Genomic DNA, 19926 nt, shown 5'->3' on the forward strand with positions numbered 1-19926 from the left:
AGAATGAACTAATTAAATAAAATCAGTCTCTCCATAAAGAAACAATCTTACCCAAGCTAGTCTGATGATTGGGGTTCACATAAAGGTCTTTGCTCCATTCTACCATACATTTTAAAATAGAAACCAAACATTCAAGTCCTTTTTTCCTCAGGCTTAGTTCCTAAAACATGAAGAAGAAGAATAAAATAAAAAAAGAAAAATCAAACCAACAAATCGTGCTGAACAGTCTCTACAACAGTCTCCCTCTAAAGACTGTAAAAGTATAATCTTAAAAATAAAATGCTTATGGTGGAAATATGGCAATAAGTCTGTGCAAAGCAAACCCCACAGACAGTACCACTGGTTTACCACTGGTAAAGGCCAACCAGTGGTTTACCACTCCAGAAAGGAGGTAATTTAACTGAGGCAGAGGAAGGCTCATTTGGTTTTCTCTCCCTTGCCAGTCAAACTAAACAGACCAGAACCAGCTTGGTCTCACAATGCAAACAGGCAGTAAAATCACCAAGTAATTAATGGCACTGCTTTGGTGTCCCATTGCAAATTATCAAACTAATAAAAAGTAAGTAACATCAGTAGGTTACAGACAACATGAACCTCTGGAAGCATCTGTAACGATGCAAAGATAGCACTGTTTATGAAACAATAGTACCTTATCTTCAAAGCTGTTTTCCTTACCTGTAAAGGTGTCATTCCCAGCTCATGCCCACTTCGTCCCTGTGCGATTTTGGATAAATCATTTACAAGACGTTCAAATATATTAGCAGCGTTTAAATCACAATCATAGTTAACATAAATATCCACTACACATTGGGCATCTGCAAAATAAAAGGAAATGGCAGTATTAAGATTCTGTGCAATAGAATTTTTAAAAGGAATCAGCCAGTTGGAGCAGGCACTGCAGATGAATCCAGACATTTAACTCAAGCACTCCAGGATCAAATTCAAATTTTCATACTTAAACATTATATGTGCCATTTCTTTTCAAAATAATTTTCATCTGCTGCCACAAGAAGTGATTCTTTTACACAGTGGAAATACCTGCACAAATTCTAGTTAAAGTCTGAATCACCATCCATTTGTGTTCAAAGGAACTTGAAGAAGTCTCTAGAATATTCAGGAAGATCTCCTTGAAGAACACCTGCAAAATAAACAAGATTAAGGATTGATGATCTGAAACTTATTTGAACCACATCGAATGTACAGATTCATTTCTGTTCAGTAATTTCTCTTGAAGAGTAATATTTCATGTATATTAGAAGTTGGATACAGTAGTAATATATTAGTTTAGTAAGCAAACCAAACTAAGACATTAAAATGTCTTTTTACCTTGAGAACAGTATTTTGAGAACTAGAGCATATGCAATTTATAGATTAAAAGTCTCTCACCTCAATCTGCATTTTTAAATGGGTCTTAAAATTTGAAAGCAGTGTGAGGAAGATGGCAAGAGAGAGCTCAAACACATCAGGAACAGACGAGACTCCATTTTTAGATAATGCTACACAAAGATATTGCTTGATTGCATTGATGAACATTTCATGCGTCCTGAAAACTAGACCAGCATTCTGCAGTACTGAGAGAAGCAGCTGGAGAGACACAACCTTGGAACGCAATTCATGGGATCTAGAAAAAAATTCAACATTAAATGTATTTCTATACTTTCTCAGTATATACTTGCATTTGACATTAGCACTGTAGCATTTCTTCTACATCAGGAAGAAATGACTGCTATTTTGATTCATTTAAATGGAGGGGGCAAGAGGGGTGGAAATCAGCCAAGTGAATTTTGAACTTCTACCATCCAAATTTGATTTTTTTTCAGTAATATTAACACCTTAGACTAGCCTAATAAATGCAACTCAGTGCTTCTTAAGCACTTCCCCACACTCCCACCAAAAGCTTCACAAATACTATAGTCGAGGCCACTCCAGCTGGTAAGATTAATAAGCCTATTATACAAAACCCAAAAATCTCAAGTATTGAATTTTTAATAATTTGAAGCTATTTTCAATCCTAGGTTCATCAAGCTAACTAAACCAAGGGCCTGACAAATGGATTTTGAACACCTGCTTAACTATACAGCAGCAACTTAACTGTCTCCAAAAGCTACCAGGAGAGGACAGAATAAGAAATCCAGGCACATTACTTGGGATCTGGTGGTCCTTCCCCCAGCGGTTTCATGGAGAGCTTGCACAATGACCTGAACACAAGGAAGGCATCTTTTTGTAGAACATGGGAAAATCTGGCAGCAGCTTGATGTCCAGATACATCCGTTTCCTTGAGAGTAAGAAACACAACATAGACCCTCAGTGAAGAGAGCAAAGAAACAGAGCAATTAGGAGAGGCCACAGCTCCTCTGAGAATCAGCTACAGTTTAAACTAAACCTAAACAGGATTACAAGGGATCTGGATCTTTTCACACATGTTGACTGACCCTTCACCTCTGTCCCCACTCTGTATTAAAATACAACTAATATAATCAATTTTAGGACAGGTATTTTCAATATATGCTTAAATTGCAGCTACTGCTTCCTTTTTGAACCTGAACAGGACACATACATTAGAGTTTCTGTCCCTTTCTTCCACCAAATCCCACTTTATTAGTTGTCACAATAAAAACATTTATTCTTTTGTAGATGTATATTGGCATCCAGTGCAGTTATTTACCAGATTATCAGTGGAGGAAACAGACTGCCCATCATCTGGAATCCCATTTGTTTGTACATTTTCATTGCTAGAGCCAGAAAGAAGAGTATCTGCAGCCTCTAATGCAGGTAGAGCCTTGACAGGTTCTGTTACCTGTTTTTCTTCAGCCACTAAAGGGGAAAATGGAAAGATGATTAAAATCATGCAAGAGTTTTCTATCCCATGACTTTGAGAAGCTCTACCACCGAGTGGCACAGAAGTAGCACTGGTAAACTAGAAAGTTTCTCATCTATCAGCAAGAGAATATGGTGTTACAATCAAAACCTGTTCTTGCTACCTTAGTAGGTGTTCTTGTCAAGATACTTAGTAACAAAAATTACTTCCATGTTTCTATAATCGATACATATACAACTATTTTACTTTAGAAGATTTTACTACCTTTCACAGCTGACTCCACCACATCTTCCAAGATGCCTTGAACCATTTCCTTTCCTCCATCAATTGTTTCCTCTAATGAAACAGAGAGAGAATTTTTAATTTAGTATTTTTGTTCAGGAAGAAGATTAAAAGGAAAAATATGAAGAAGTCAGAAGCATAAAAATTTATTAGTTTTCTTCAGCAGCTCTCATTGAAAGTAATTTGTGAGAAGTCATTCAAAAATACTCATTGATGTTATTTATGTTGTTTGAATCAAAGCACTGATATTTTTAACGCAGTTATTTTGTCATCTTTATTTATCAACTGTTACAAACATTCCTAATTTGGATGAAGTATGTGCTGATGATACGGTCTTCATAATATGCACCATTTTTACCACAGGACTTCAATTACCTGAGAGCAGTTGTGTCACATCCCACATACCATGACAACTCTCTTCCTTTCCTTCCCCTTTATCAACCTGTTCAAGTCCAATTCCATTACAATCCTCTATAGCTAAAGTACACATGGTTTAACCGGAATCCTAGGGAGAACAGGAACCTTTCTGCAGCAGTCACAGTGTAGACACAAGCCAAGGATGGCAGCACACTCTGAAAGTCTACTGAGGAGAGCCAAGGGAGCCAGTCACCCCATCACTGCTCCTCCAAGAGTGTCGATTTCTCAGGGTTCTGAAGGTCAGGGTGACCCTGAGATCATGAAGAGTCTTCCTAGCCCGAAGCAGCCAAAGAAGGAGCCTGGAATGCATCTGATTGTGTTTTCAAGGTTGTTTATTTTTCCTTATCTCTAACATTCTTTCTCTGACCTGCCCAGCTCTGTCCAGAAAGGAAGCCATGGCAGTCTGCCCCGCCCTGTTGGGCGGTGTTTACCTTTTATATCAAAAGTTACATATAGTCTGTTTATAACAATGTACCAATATCTAACACCTATGTTGGACAGTGTGTCTCTACCTTAAACCAACTGAAAAGTGTCACCATCACACCAACACACAGAGGACAAGAAGAAGGAAAATAAGGCTAGGACATGCCCAAATTCCGCCATCTTGACCCCCTGAATTATATTCTAAAAATCCCAAAATTCTACTTTTCCACCCTGTGTTAGTTCAAATATCACACTACTCAAACCCTTGTGGCTTGTAATTCCTCATACAAAATTGACAGCTTTTTCCACGGGCTAAAATCGAAGCCACAGATATTTTTGATTCCATGCCACAGTCTCTGAGCCCCCTCCCAGGGTCTTGAGACAGCCAGGGCAGCCAGAGGGATGTCCCGGACTCCGACTCAAGAGCACTTTTCAGCAGGCTGGCTGTGAGTGAAAGCAACAGAGCCCACGCTGTGCTCACCTGCTGCCCGCAGGGCAGGGGCCTGCTGCAGCTCCCCAGGAGCGGGCTCTGCGGGGCCGGGCTCCCCGTTGGCCAGCACGCTGCCAGCGGTGCCGGCTCTGCCTCCCCAGGAGCTGTGCTGCCGCTGCCCCGGCCGTGGGGACCGCGACCCCGCCGCCGCGGGGGACTGTGGCTTCTGTGCCCGCTCTGCTTCTCTGGACTCCTGCAGCTTGGAAAACACATATGGAAAGATTCAATTAAGCACAAAATACACCGAGGGAAATCCTGTCTATGATGACCGATGTTCCTTTGTGAACTCACATCTTAGCGGGAATCAGTGAAACTACAACCACTTGGCCAATGAGATTAAAAAGATACACTTCAAGTTTATTTGAAAAGCATCATTTGTTTATCCAATGCCATTTGGCAGAAGCTATGGTGTGAAACCTTGTTATCAGCAGTGCACGTCATCTTTTATTTTCAATTCAGTCAGTATGCCTCACGGCAGAATTTGACAGCTTTTCTAACATGACAAATCAACAGATATGCAACTAAAATGACAGATTCATTAAAAACAATAATAATAAAATGTTTTCAGTCATTTGCAAGCCTAAACATTTGAGATGAGAAAAACTAATAGCTACTTACAGCTTGATTTTCCATCCGTGTAAAAATTACATTTAGCATCTGTGTAAGGGTTGCTTTGGCAGTTGTCTGGTTAATAAGATTTTTACTGGCCAGATAGATGTTGTAGCAGGTTCTAACAGTTTGAAGAATTGTTCCTTCATGAATTTCTATATATGGAGATGTTACTGCAGTAAGAAGAGCCTAGAAAAGTCCATAACAAGGTAAAAATTAAACCAAAGCAAGTAGGCAGCAATGCTCCTCATGCATGTCTTCCAGAATAATCACTGGGTTTGTTACAAAACACAGATACCCGTTTCTAAGGTTTTACAAGCAACAACATTTCAAATCAAAGAAAGTTCAAAAGGGCTTCCACATCTCTGCTCTCTCCTGAGCCGTTCTTAGAGGGTCTTGTCAAAACTAATTTTCCACCAAGGGAGATACTCCACCTCCAAAAAATTTACTATATTCCACAGCTTCATTTCCACACAAGAGCCAACTGGCCTACACTAATGTCAAGTTGGACTACTAGAAGGTTCACTAACTTTCAACCTCAGCTACAGTAGTCCAAGAATATTTCAGAGCCAGAACACACACCACTGATGGACATTACCATGCTTTGTTGAGAACATACACTGGCAGCTGTCTGGAAAAATGGCCAGGGGAGCAGACAGGCTTGAACAGTATTCCATGGCACTGCATCCCAATTCCAGGGCCTGCTATCAGGGCTGAAAACAATTCCCTGGCCTGATGGAGGTGGGCACAGCAAGCCTCTAAGAAGAGCACCAAGCTGTCTGAAAGATGGTTTATCTCAGAAAGGACAAACATTTTTAAAATACTCCTTTACATTCTGCTTTCCCAACAGGAAGTACATTTTTCCTCACCAATTCCGCCCTGGTGACAGCCTCCCTGGATGCACTGACATATGGGACAATGTAAGAAATGGAGCAAATGGGCCCTCAGTAATATTTTGCTTTTATTTTTTTTCAGTTACAAAATGAAAGAGAGAGAAAACAAATTAATGTTGCACCAAAATAAATTTAATAAAATACCTTAATTATCTGCAGTTGCACTCCTTCATCTGTTTGAGGACCCTGAAAGCAATTGCAAATGGTTTCCACTATTCGGTCAATCAGTCGTTTCCCAGGAGCTCCGCTGTCCGGAGCATTGCCAGTGATATGCCCATAGGCAATGAGTTTCTAGATAGAAAGAGTTTCCAGATATGAGTTTCTAGATAGAAAGAATGCAGCTTAGATGACTATATACTGTTAAGAAAAACACAGCTTAGCACAGCGTAAAAAGGTGTGTTGAGATAGCATACCTCACTTAACCAGTTTTAATGTGAAAATTTAACACCATCTATAGTCTGGCCAGCAAATAGTTTGACTGCTCACATATGTGGACAAAAGAGATTTCAGTATGACACAAAAGCATTTTCAACTCAGGCTGTTTCTTCATACCATAACTAGAGAAAGATTTTTTAACACCAGTCTTTTCCAGGGTGTGACTTCCTCTGTCACATCAGCACCACAGGCTGTGTGGAGCACAACAGGTGAAGCACCTTCACTGCCTGGTGTAAGGATCCCCCAGCAAAGGGGCTACAGCAGGGCAGCCACACTCCTCCCTGTGCCCAGTGCCTGGCCGAGTGTGATCCCAGGCAGGGGCTGCTGTGACCCTGGGGCTGCTGTGACCCCTGGTGTGACCCTGGGGCAGGGACTGCTGTGACCCTGGGGCAGGGACTGCTGTAACCCTGGGGCAGGGACTGCTGTGACCCTGGGGCAGGGACTGCTGTAACCCTGGGGCAGGGACTGCTGTGACCCTGGGGCAGGGGCTGCAGTGACCCCAGGGCAGGGGCTGCAGTGACCCCAGGGCTGCTGTGACCCCAGGGCTGCTGTGACCCTGCAGCAGGGGCTGCTGTGACCCCAGGGCAGGGGCTGCTGTGACCCTGGAGCTGGTGTGATCCTGGGGCAGGGGCTGCTGTGACTCTGGGGCTGCTGTGACCCTGGGGCAGGGCCTGGTGTGACCCCTGGCATGACCCCAGGCAGGGGCTGCTGTGACTCTGGAGCTGGTGTGACTCTGGGCAGGGCCTGCTGTGACCCCTGGTGTGACCCTGGGCAGGGCCACTCCTCGCTGCAGGAGCTGCATACCAGATCTGGTCACTGCAGCTTTCTCCATCTCACTCTGACCAAGCTTACTCACAACACACACCTGTAAACAATCCAGGGAAGTACTGACGATGCGTGGAGACTTCGACTGGCAGGCCAGCTCAAATGGAAGGAAATATTTATCTGCTTCAATGAAATTTGCTTTTGGTGGAGCAGCAGTGCCTTCTCTAGGTCAGATACAAAGAATTATTAATTTTTCTAAGCATGTATATCACAGCAAACTACACTTTCTCCTTTTTCTGAATTTAAAGCTGAATAATGCACAGCAGCATACAAATGTACTACAGCTTTCTTGCGTATACTTTCTTAAAGATTAATTTTCTTTAAAAGTCACACAAACACCATTTTACATTTATTTATATTCTATCTGATCTTTTTCGTATCTTCTTCAGCTTAACTCTTCCCTCACTATACTCCAACACTGTCCCACTGTCTGAAATATTGGAAAACTCCTACACAACTGATCTATCTATCCATGTTATTCAAAATGGATTAAACAGTGCCCATAAGCGGAACACTAAGCAAATAGAAACACATTTGGTGACCCATTTGCTCATTTTCAATCATAGCACAGTGCTGGAAAACTTTTTAAAAACTTTTGTTGCAGTAATATTTAAATTGGTGTTCTTGATCTAGGTAATAAAGAGCACATGCTACCAAGCAGAGGGTATGTACTGCTCCCCATGATTTCCTATCAGGCTACTGAGTCCAGTAAAAGGAAGCAAAAAACTGGCATCTTTTAGAAATTTCACAATTTTTTTCCTGGTGAAATTCACAGGCAGTTATGGCTTGAGTACCCACAGCCACAAACGTTGTGTAAGTGAAACACACAGGCCAGGTCACATGTTCTTGGCAGAAAGGTGGGTATGGGGTATTCACAAACTCACTGCTATAATGTATATACACTCTTACACTTCCACAAAACTATTCCATTTGTTCTTTTCACACGCTTCTGTTTAGAGTAATTAATAATTTACCTTTGCTTTTCCAGCTCACTTTTTATTTCATCTGGAAGAGAGAAAAAGAAATTCAAGCCTTAGTTATCATCACCAATAACACAGTAATAAAGATGTTTAAATCTAGTTTTGCACTTCAGTATTTGCTACTCCATTCCTGTAACACCTCAGCTTCAGAGATTAGAGTTTCACCAGTTATTAAAAGGTGTATCTTTCCAATTTTACATTTAAAAAGCTACTTTTTCCAAACAAAAGGTATCTTTCTCAACAAAAGGTATCTTTAGAACTCTCAGGCATAGTATGCAACTTCTATTCAAGAGTAAGTCCACATCACAGAGCACTCAGGCCTGCAGAAGCCTTTAAGCTACTGCATAAGCCATGAGTTCAATGCATCCAACCTTCCCCTTACCTGCAGTGCCAGCCAGCCTGCTCGTTTTAAGCCTTAAACAGGAATCAGCTGGACAAGCTTCCAGGAGATAGGAAATCTCAAATGCACTCTGTCCTTTGGCCAGCGGTTTTTTTTTTTTAATTACACTTTTAAAGAGCTTTCCATAAAACTAAATACAGGGGCAAAGAAAGTTCCTTTCTCACTTCTTTTGTATACAGCAGCAGATCCCAAAGATTCTAGCAAGGCTTTTTGAGGACTTCTAAGGTATCACCACGATGCACAATACAGACCCAGCCTAAGCACCCACTGACAAATCCATATCTAAACCAGCACCCACACTAAGGCTGCACAACTCATCATCTGTAACACCAGTAGAACCTTCCATCCCACCCTACAGCACATGCTGCAAACTACCCTGACTCTGCAAATTACCATGCTTACAAATCTTGTTTCAATTACACGTATTAGAAAATGATCATTCATTCAATACTTGTACTCCACAACTCCGGAGAGACACCATTGTTTGCGGTCAGATGTCCACAGTTCAGATTATTTCAGTGCTGTCTGTGAACCTCAGGAATTTCTTCTATCTCAGGAGAACCAATACACAAATCACACTAAGGAAAAGGGTCTGCAGCAAATAGATTACAGGGCTTTGTCCAGACCTGCTTGTCAGTAAATGGCACAGGAATTAATCCTCACAGCATGTACTGATTTTGTAAAATTACTACCCACACTGGCTAGAGAAAACAGAAGCAGAACATAGCAAAAACCTATATAACTATAAGCTGTGAGTGATAAGCTCCATCCAGGATTGCTGTTGCCTCTGCCATATCCACTCGTTAATGAGCATCAGTCTGACATCCCTCAGTTCTCATGGCACACAATCATGCCACACCAAGTGAAGTAATATTATCCACCCCAGAGTCAGCCAAAGAGACACCAGAAAAATGGAAGAGCCCGCGTGCACAGTGTTCCCAGCTCTCCTCAAGCCCACCACACAAACAACCATATCCAGCAGCCTTAAAGAACGGTTGTCACTTGCCAGCCCTGCGGAAGCCAAGCCCAGCACTCAGCACTGGGGCTTCAGGGTCAGTAGGAACTTTGCAGCTCTGTGACAGCGCAACACCAGCACCACCATCCCCTGATGCTGTAGGCTTCAACTGGAGAGGAGACAACAGAATGGAGGCTGTTGGTAAGAAATGACCACAGTTTTCTGTGCCAAACAGACAACGTAAATCTTGCACAGCACCACTTCTTAAACCACTGTGGTTTTCATTCCAGGATCCAGCTAGCCTACCAATCAGGTGACTAGTCAGAAATTCAGTTCAGCATAATTTCAATTCAGGCCTTTTGATTTAATTATCTTCCCCATCTTTAACACCATATTATAATCCAAAGAATACTGAGAACGTATGTGAGCCACCAATGTATTGTGTCCCTGTTTTGATCTGCCTTGTTTTTAGCACAGTGCATTCCTGTACCATGCAGGAACTGCTGCTTAAAACACAGAGTCTTCTGGGTAGCTTTACAACTTCAGAACCCTTAGGCCTGCCTCCAGGCCTTGGCAGAGAAAGGTATATTTTCGCTATAGCTAGAATCCCAAGTACAGCAGGATGCCAGGGTCAGCAAAAATATAATTAATGCTGTATTTCAGACACCCTGTAGAACTAAGGTGTACAGAGCTTTTTCTTAATAAAGAAATTTTTCTAATGCAGAAACTCCACTAAGTTTCTCTTTCTTTCAAGGAGACCATTTTCCCCCCCATACTGGATGTTTTGCAGAGTAAAAAAGATGTTGAATTGAAAGACTCACAAAGATTATAGCCTTAAGGAGACACGATCATGCCCATCTTTACTGATACTTGTCATAGATCTTGCACTGGAAAAATAATCCAAGAATAATATCCCATATTAGAGCAACAACAGTTTAACTTTCAGAAGTACTCTATAAACAACCACAACAAAAAAGATCTAACCAAGGCCTGACCAAGTTCCCCACAATTTTATTATAATAAAAGCTTTTTTAAAGACATATAAAAACATCTTCACCACAACAGCATTTTAATAGATAATACTAGCAGAAAAGAATAAATGAAAGGACAAAAGGAAGCGACAGGCATACTTGTGCTGCTGATTGCATCAAAACAGTTTGAAAACCTCCACATCTGAAGTATTCATTTGGTGGTCTGACCATCACAAGTGAGCGAAACAAATAGCTGCCTAATTGAAGTCTGCTGCCAAGAACAGCTTGCCAAGCCCTAACCAGACACTGCCAGCTTCCAGAAACTGCCTGCCACTGGTCCTGTTTTTCACCAGTCACAGGAGTAAGGGGCACAGCTCAACTCCCTTCCGCTACAGAACACAGTCCCAGTTTTGGTCAACATCTGGTCACCCCAGCACAATGCTGACCCCTCACTTGGTGCTTTAGGTACCAGAGCTCCCTGTCTCTCCCACGGCACCACCTTCAGTCAGAAACATCTTCAACCCCTGTGCTACCCATCTAAGAAAGTCCAGCAGCATTCCTAGCAGGCAACAGACCTGGAACAAGAATGGTCTTGCAGCAATTTCTTCCAGAGTTTCTGGCCATAAAAGCAGGATGAAGCTCACACTGGGTATCTGCCTTCCTCTAGCAGATGGACGGGTTCAGTTCACTTGTACTGAAAACTACACATTAAACCTGAGGACATTTGTTGTCTGCCTGCAACTCGCTGCCTGCTCTGTGGCCTTAGAGTCAGGTTTGTGTCAGTGGCAGCAAGCGAGCTCCTGTGCAAAGAATGGCTTGTGCTGGCACAAGGACACGGGCCGTGCTCCGAGCAGCAGGCAGCAGTGCCAACACAAGCACGTAGAGGAGCAGCCAGAGCTTCCTTCCCCCAGCCCAGTAAAGCTGAGCGCATTGCCCAAGCCTGCTTTGGACTCCATGCAAAGCCCAACAGGCATCGATCGCACACGGCTCTGCAGAGCCCTCCAGAAAAGGGCCGGGCGAGCGGAGTCTGCTCCCTGCCCCAGCGCTCCTGAACACGCTGGCCAAACAAAGAAACACAACTTATTTTGGACATTTGTCATTTAGACACAGAGACTTCCTAAACACACAACCAGATTCCTAAGTGAAGGCATGGTTGAAAGGATTTTAACTTGTTAATAAGCTAACTAAACAAATTCTGTTGTTTACAAAGCTTGAAGATATGTATGTGGAGCTGCCTGGGCTATCAAAGAAGGTTACTGTGCAACCAGGGTAGCTGCACAGTATGTCATTAAAAACAGCCCCAGTAGGGCAGGAGTAACAGTTTATGTGAGTGACACAGGTGCACAATTAGCATTAGTTTAATATGAACTGCTGGGATACAGACTGTCAGTATTGCACTGCAAATTTTTCAGGAGAATTTCAGTAGATTTACTAAGAATCATGTGTACCTGGAGCTTCATGTAAATGCAAATGCTTATTAAGCAACTATTTTTATACAATACAATGGTCTGTTGAAAACAAATTTTCTTTAAAACGCAGTTTTCTAAAGCAGAGCAGAACAGCTTCTCTGTTTAAAACCCTCAATTTCTCCCAGTCTCTCCTGGGGTTTACTGCCACTACAACTACAGGAGACAACCGTTACACCTACTGATGAAGCAAGAGACTGAATGAAGGAATCTATCCAAACTCTGCTTACTTAACATTAACGCTGTGTATTTCAAAGGAGGGCGTGGAAAGAGGCAAAGAACCCCAAAAAAACCACCACTCTGAAGTGGTTTTGTTCCTTTTCCTCCACACTTGTGTTTCTGTCCTACTTGCACCTATGTTCTTCTGATTTCTACAAGGTCATGTGTATTTTGTAGTCCAAAACTGATCAGTATTAGCCCAGTGAAAGGACTGAATTACAGGGAAAAAAAGAGTAAGAAGAATTTAAATTTAGAAAAATTAAAGCAGATTAAAATTAGAATTAAAGAATCCCTATATTTCCTACACAAGAGAGACAGCAACATTCAGTAGTAATTTACTTAAATTCTTAGGAGTTACATGTACAAACCAATACAGAAGTCATGTAAGAAAACAAGAGCATCATTCCCATAGTTAGAAACTTCTTTCTCTCTCACCAAACAACAAATATAAAGCAGAGGTAAGTAATAGAAACATTACTGCAGTAACACCATAGCAGAAGCCATAAAAACTGGCTCATTTCAATTAGGCAGATGTAGAATATACCAGTTTCTCCCTATTTGGAAAAAAAATAATTCATCTTAGACTTCCCTTGTCCCAGGAGCAGATATCAGCTACACATGCTCCATGCCTGTGTTCCTGGTTTATAACTGGCACAATGCCACAAGGCTCCAATTAAAACACCACTGCATAGAGAAGACTGCACAGCAAAAGGGATTTAGTAAGAAGTAGAAATTGATTATTTGAAGTATAACTTGGAGAAAAGTGCAGCTGACACAATGACCACTTTCATAAAGTAACTGCATTTCTTTCAAACAGAATTATTTTTATTCAGTGTTAACTGGACTTATTATTCACAACAGTGAAGCTTCTTTCATCCATGACCGCTTCTGTAGGTTACAAAGTTTGGCCTGAATTCTTCAGACTGCCAGTAACATTCTTCCCACATTTCCTCACATATTTACTATTGCACAGAGCTTGAAAATTAAGTTGACACTTTTAGAACTGTCATAGTCTTAGTTAATACAAATTATATGCTTAATCAAAATTAAGTATATGGAAATAAAACTGAATTTTTCATTTGAGAAAAGAAAGAAAAGGCTTAACCAAAATAGAATAAAGTTTGAGGGAAAAAAAATCACATGTAAATAAAAGAAACCCCAGTCCTATTGGCAACCTAAAATGATCAAGTAATATTCACCAAATGTAACAGAGATCCGCCCATACAGTCATCCAGTCCCCTAACAGTTGGTCAACAAAAGGTTATCTCTTTATGCTGACCTCTGCTTTAGTCCAGGGAAGTCCAAGGGCTCCTTTTCAAAGCAAGGTTATTATGTGCACCATGAGAAGCATTAGCTCCCCTCCAACACACCGCACCTCAGAACATGCAGGCACAGCCACAGCCCAAGTGGCAGGTGCCAGCAGGGGCTATTGCACAACACTCCTCTCAAAATCACCGTCTGCAGTGCCTCAGCAAACACAGACCTTCACCAGGCTTCTTAGAAGGAAGTTCCCTTTCTCAACCTCTAAATAGATTTATATGGCAGCAAAACAGGTTCTCAGCCCTGTAAATGGGTTCAGTGCGTGTAGGGGCAGCTGGGGAAGAGATCAGGAAAAGGAACTCATTAGGAAAAGCAGTCTCTAACTGCTGGCCATATGTGTTACTCTGCTGCTCACAATGCCAACTTTAAGTAATAATTAAAATACTCTTCTATCTGGTTACCCTTCTCTGGATATACTGTCGCTACAGGTAGCTCCTACAGATCTCCTGGCAGTAAAGACTGCTGAGAGGAAGATGAAAATGACAGCATTTCTTTAAGCTCACTCTGCCTGGGACAGAACTTGCACCTGCCCAGCTTCCTTACATACCCAACCTGTCTTTTCTTCTGTCTTGCATACACTAAATGTTCCCAATTCAAAGGAAAATACTGATAGGAAGCAACCAAAACTCAAAGAGAAACGTCACTTTTGCAAATTAAGAAAGGGCCACAGAGAACTCCAGTACTGTTCTACTCAGTTTATCTTCTCCCTCTCTGTGACACACCGTATGTTGTCAGAACTTTTACCACAGCGACCTTTACATAAGCCTGTACTTGCAGATTTCAGGACCAGTCCACCAATTTCACAAAAAGCGCTTTCAGTCCTGAAAACATCACAGATATTATACGTGTACTTGGTCACAATGCTAACAGTCCTTCGCCAGTCCGAACACGACCTGGAGATCAGGTCAGATTTAACATCCCGAGAAGCTCCGGGACTCCGGAAGTCGAGGGCCTTATGAACTCTTGTTTCCTCGTCCAAAAGCTGCAATTAATTTTCTCAAAACCAAGTGGCAAGACCAAGTCCCTCCTGTTTCACACCGAGACCAGAACTTAATAAAACAGGTATTTGGGTGTTTTCCCCTCGTAATTGCACGTCCTGTACTGGAGGGAGAACCCTCCCTCCGCTCCAAGGTCCCGGGAGGATCTCCCGCACCCTGCCGGGCCGGGAGGCGGAGGGGACATGTGCCGGAGGGCTGGGCCCCTTCCACCGCCGCGCCCCGCGTGCCCCGTGCGGGCCGGGCCGGGCCGGGCCGGGCCGACTCACCCAGCGCCACCTGGCAGGCTGTCCGCAGCTGCCCGTGCGGGGGCCGCTTCGCCTCCTTCTCCGCCAGGATCTTCTCCAGGGCCCGCGACACGAACATGCTCTTAGTGCGGGCGTCCTGCTCCAGAGCCGGTGGCTGCATGACGAGGCCGGGAGCAAGAGCCGGGCGAGCACTCGGGGCCCGCGGCACCGCCCGGAAGGGAGCGCCTCCCTCAGCGGCCGCGCCGCCGCCACGGCGCCGCCATGTTGGCACCGTCACGTGACTCGGCCCGGCCCTCGCCCCGCCCACGGGGCCGCGCGTGCCGAGGGCGGAGCCGAGGGCGGAGCCGAGGGCGGAGCCGAGGGCGGAGCCGAGGGCGGAGCCGAGGGCGGAGCCGAGGGCGGAGCCGAGGGCGGAGCCGAGGGCGGAGCCGAGGGCGGAGCCGAGGGCGGAGCCGAGGGCGGAGCCGAGGGCGGAGCCAGGCTGAGGGCCGGGGCCCGTCCCTCAGAGGAGCTGTACGTCCCTAGGCGGTGGCGGAGCACTCGGTTTTATAATGCTTCTAACTTAAGTATCTCGCCATTCGCATTATCCCCGTTAACTCTCACACAGTCCTGCAACGAAGCATGGAGAGAGAGCATATCTAAAAAAGCCAAAGTCGTACATTAATGAGGACTCACTAAAAATTAAATTTTCAGACACAAAAATTAACCCTCCGTTAATAACCTTATACCTAATTGAATCTTCTCCCTTTCCCCTTTGCCTAGGTGAAGCACCTCCGAGCTGAAATCCAGCGGGACGTTGGCAATAATGCGTATTTACTGCACTGACACCCTCCTGGCTCTGTTAGCCACCACTGCACACAGACGGCTCTCCCATGGAGCTCCACAAAGGTGGCCTCCAAATTCAGATGGCCACATCTAATGGAGAATACAGGAGCACATTCAATTCTCCAGATTACAGTTTTACTTCCTTTTTCTCAAACAGCAGGACTCTAACTCTTTAAAATTATATTAATGAACCTTTAAAGCTGATTTGTCAAGAACTGCAATTTTTGTCCCCAAAACCACTAACAAAAGCTCCAAACACCTATGCAAAGCATCAGTTTAGTATTATTTACCAGGGAAAATTGACCAGTGCTTGTATTTTTAGGAACATATTTTTAAAATCAAAAATGTGACTACAAACCCAACCCCCAATGTACACGTCTAGGTGCTCCTTTCACTACTGCACATTAAGGGTAATTCTACTGTTATCACTGAAATTACAGTGATGCAGAAGTGACATTACTAAAAGAAAAATAAAGCCCTGAGTCTTTTTTGAGAGTTGCTGACTTAGTTATTGACACAAAAGGAGGCTGTAATTACTGTCAGCAGCATTGCAGAACTAATTAAGCAGCAGAGCTCTTAACATATTGTCAGCCAAATTATCGGTTCTGATTTTAGGGTTTTTATCGTGGGACGGGATAAGTTCTCAGGAGAGAAGCAAGTGGATACAGGCTAGTTTTTAGAAAATAGATTGAACAGATGGTTTAATGGAGATTTTTTTTTTAAATTTCTATTAGGCAACCCCCCTGTTTTTGAAATCATAGAGTAGTATCTGAATTCAGAGGTGTAGGGCTACATGAGGCTATTTTTTGGATGTCAAAGAGCCAAGAGCCAGAAGCAGGGCTGGGTTTCAGCGAGCTCTCTGACTGCCAGTGGCAGGTGAGGAGCACAGAGCTGCTGCATGGCACGCTGCCCTAGCTGAAGTTGGGTTACAGCCAAGGGCTTCTTTCCCCTGAACACCAGATGCACCTGGGCTTCCCAGCACACGGCACGGTGCCTCAGTGCCTCCCAGCCCACACAACGTCTGCACCACCCGAGACAGGCCGTTCTGAAGTCTAATTAGGCCTGCTCGGCACACAGTGCTCTCCTTACGCTGGCGTCACTGCGCAGCTAAATGCAGCGAAAGAATAATGGGCTTGATATCATTCTTACAACTACTTTCAAATATTCTTTTCCTCAAAGTATTTTAAGATTACAGTAGCTGATTTCTGAGGGAAGAATGTGAGTCCTTTGGCTAATTCAAAAGCAGCATAGCCCAGTGCAGTGCTGCTCCTGAGCACAGCCATGTGCTGCAGAGCGGAGCTGCGTGACGTGTGTCGCTGGCTGCAGGCAAACAAAGAAAGAAAGCCTTTCCAGAGAAGGCAGAGCAAGGGGGAAGAAATACATCTATCTGCATGCATGTGCTTGCCAGCGAATCCAATGCCAATTACAACAATTACTAGTAAACTGCTGTAAATAGCTCATTGTGGCAAATACGTCTGTAGTGCGAGACATAAATCATGAGCAAACAATGCCTAACAGGTGTACAGAGTTCACAGTTTGTACAAGCTACTTCCTTGGCAAGAAGCTTCTCTGGATTTCTGCCCAGAGGCCAGGTGCTCTGTGCTGACTGACAGGACTAACCTCACAGCACTTTCCCACTGGCATATTGCTACATAGCTTGTTTTAGGAAGGAAACCACAGTCTAAAAATAGATGCAGAATGGACAGGAAAATTCTTGGAAAACCAGCACTGGTCTGTATAGTAGCTTAGTTCCCACTCCAGCATTAGCATAGAACTTCTTTTCCCTTCTTCTACCCATTTTTAATCATTTCCTTCAGGACTGATTCTATTTATTCTGCCTGGCTTCCAGCCACTTTTCCTGCTGTCCAGTAATGTACTTATTAGAGGATTTCCCAGAGGGAGTCCTCATTTGATTCACTGTCTCAACTCTCTAATTTTTTCCAGTTCAACACTGCATACCCTAAAATCAATAAATCCACATAGTAAAGCGTTCTTCCACTGCTAGCAATATAATTGAGATAACTATTGAGTAATTATACAAGTATTTATGTGATATTAGGAAGGCATTTCACCATGATGTGTATAGACAATGCTCTCCCTTTCATCCCCACTATTTTCTTCAAATCCCAGTCTTAGACCTTCTGTGTCTTCTGCCCATCTTACTGCCAGCAGCCTCACACAGGACATGCACTCCAGCCCAGAGAAGCTCTGTAATGTGAAAAAAGGACAGACAATATATCTAAACAGCACTGTGCAATGCCATGAGATGAAAAGAAAACTCACTTGGCAGGAGAAGCACTGGAGCTGCTTGTCCACTGAGCTGGGCCAGGCTGGGCAGGAGCTGCTGCAGCCAGCCATGCACCACTGCCAGCCCTGCACCTCAGCCAACTCTGCACTGCTGCGAGCCCTGCACCACTGCCAGCCCTGCACCGCTGCCAGCCCTGCACCTCAGCCAGCCCTGCACTGCTGCCAGCCCTGCACCTCAGCCAGCCCTGCACTGCTGCGAGCCCTGCACCTCAGCCAGCCCTGCACCACTGCCAGCCCTGCACCACTGCCAGCCCTGCACCTCAGCCAGCCCTGCACCGCTGCCAGCCCTGCACCTCAGCCAGCCCTGCACTGCTGCCAGCCCTGCACCGCTGCCAGCCCTGCACCGCTGCCAGCCCTGCACTGCTGCCAGCCCTGCACCTCAGCCAGCCCTGCACTGCTGCCAGCCCTGCACCGCTGCCAGCCCTGCACCGCTGCCAGCCCTGCACCTCAGCCAGCCCTGCACCTCAGCCAGCCCTGCACCTCAGCCAGCCCTGCACCGCTGCCAGCCCTGCACTGCTTCCAGCCCTGCACCTCAGCCAGCCCTGCACCGCTGCCAACCCTGCACCTCAGCCAGCCCTGCACCGCTGCCAGCCCTGCACCACTGCCAGCCACTGCCCAGCTCTCAAAGCTGACTGCAGCATTGCTGCTCACTGCTGGGATTTACCTTTTAGCCCAATATTTTACCTTGAAGTAAGTTACAAAGGATAATAGCAGTATTTTGAATAAGTGAGATTTATACAATTTTAAGTAAATACAAACTAAATTCTTCTTTCCTTATAAAGCCATCAGAATAGATCAGATTTGCAGTTCTCTCTCTCTCTCACAAGAGAACTTGAACTTTCTTATTAAAAAATCTGAAATACATACTTTGGCTCTACCCCAAATCGGCAGTTTTCGTTTTTTCACATTTCAAAGGATCGGCAGCCTGTCCAAAGAAAGCAGACACTTATCACACAGAATAATTTTGTTAAATTAAATAAATTTTGTGTTGACCTTTCAATCAAAACCAAGTTCGAGATTTATTTTCAGTTGTTCTGGCAGAGGGAGCCAATCCTGAGATCCACTGTGGTACCAGACTCACGTGAAGTTATCGCAATAAATCACGTGTGCTGGACAGAAGCAGACAAAGACCCTTCAATGATGAACTGCAGCCTCTATTCCTTGTTATGGTAAAAAATAATGTGTAACCATAAGAGGATGAGTTAGGAATATAAGAGTGTTCAGACAAGCAGCGATGCAACAGAATCTGAAGATCAGACTTTAAATCAAAGTGTTCACATATGCAAATATTATTGCCTTCATGGCCCATATTACTGAACAGCCACTGCTCTCACTGATAGCAGCATGTGTTTCTGATGAGCAGCAGCCCTAAACAGAGTCATTTTAACATCTTAACATATTCAGGCTTGAAAATTTCTAACTATTTTCCTTTTACAGTGTTTAGAACCATACCTAAGCCACAAAAGTCTGCAATTACCTAAATACAGAGAAACATTAGAAACAACATGTTTTGAAAAAAACAAAAAGTGCATTTATTTTTAAAGCATAGCAGCCAGAGTGAAAGAGCAGTTGGAAAAATATTTTTGCCAACTCCTGCTTTTGCCTGCAGAGCTAGAAGTGTAATTGTTCAGAAAGATGCAAATGCAATTGAGTAGCTCCCACACCCTGAGGTGCTGGAGAGGTGGAAGACCTGGGGCTGGATAATCACTCACTTCCAAATTTCCTGTCTGAGAGGTGATAATGAGACTTTATTTGCCACACAAGCAAGTGCTAGTTAGAGTTGTGTGTATCTGAATGGCACAGACCTGGCTGTTCTACATTGTATCTGTGCACAGAAGAGCCTGCTTTGCACAGCACTCTGCTTTTCACCAAGGTAAGTGTATAATGAGGCAGATTTTGTTGACACAACCTTGTACTCAGTAAAAACAAAGGAAACAGAACACTAAGCTACAGAAGATCCTGGTTTTCAATTGTAGTGGGTTTCTATCAGGATAACTTCAGTCAGAAGATGAGTAGCTCTTTGAGGAATTAAAATGATGTGACCTTCT

The 19926-nt window shown here is 43.9% G+C and overlaps 1 protein-coding gene and 1 long non-coding RNA gene across 4 annotated transcripts in view; one reads left to right on the forward strand and one right to left on the reverse strand.

The window, feature by feature from the left end:
* Positions 1–15000, reverse strand: part of ARFGEF2 (ADP ribosylation factor guanine nucleotide exchange factor 2) — a 35814-nt gene extending 20814 nt beyond the window's left edge. Inside the window, exons 1-13 of one of the 2 annotated variants that reach the window (XM_053958283.1) lie at positions 14768–15000; positions 8167–8197; positions 7233–7356; positions 6077–6223; positions 5049–5228; positions 4422–4623; positions 3083–3154; positions 2666–2814; positions 2145–2275; positions 1387–1621; positions 1039–1138; positions 676–815; positions 52–160 (exon numbers count right to left, since the gene is read on the reverse strand). In XM_053958283.1, coding sequence (XP_053814258.1) covers positions 52–160; positions 676–815; positions 1039–1138; positions 1387–1621; positions 2145–2275; positions 2666–2814; positions 3083–3154; positions 4422–4623; positions 5049–5228; positions 6077–6223; positions 7233–7356; positions 8167–8197; positions 14768–14906 — 1759 coding nt within the window. In that variant the 5' untranslated portion in view covers positions 14907–15000. Of the gene's footprint in view, positions 1–51; positions 161–675; positions 816–1038; positions 1139–1386; positions 1622–2144; positions 2276–2665; positions 2815–3082; positions 3155–4421; positions 4630–5048; positions 5229–6076; positions 6224–7232; positions 7357–8166; positions 8198–14767 lie in introns of both variants that reach the window. The other variant, XM_053958282.1, reaches the window with a different exon arrangement.
* LOC128796538 (uncharacterized) lies at positions 14263–16066 on the forward strand. Of its 2 annotated transcripts, none has more exons than XR_008433832.1 (2): positions 14263–14565; positions 15509–16066. It is a non-coding gene; the product is annotated as an uncharacterized LOC128796538 (long non-coding RNA). The 2 variants fall into 2 exon arrangements; XR_008433833.1 differs by lacking the exon at positions 14263–14565 and adding an exon at positions 15203–15259.
* Positions 16067–19926: the final 3860 nt, after the last annotated feature.

This window comes from Vidua chalybeata, chromosome 17 (assembly GCF_026979565.1).
Source record: "Vidua chalybeata isolate OUT-0048 chromosome 17, bVidCha1 merged haplotype, whole genome shotgun sequence".
NCBI lineage: Eukaryota > Metazoa > Chordata > Aves > Passeriformes > Viduidae > Vidua > Vidua chalybeata.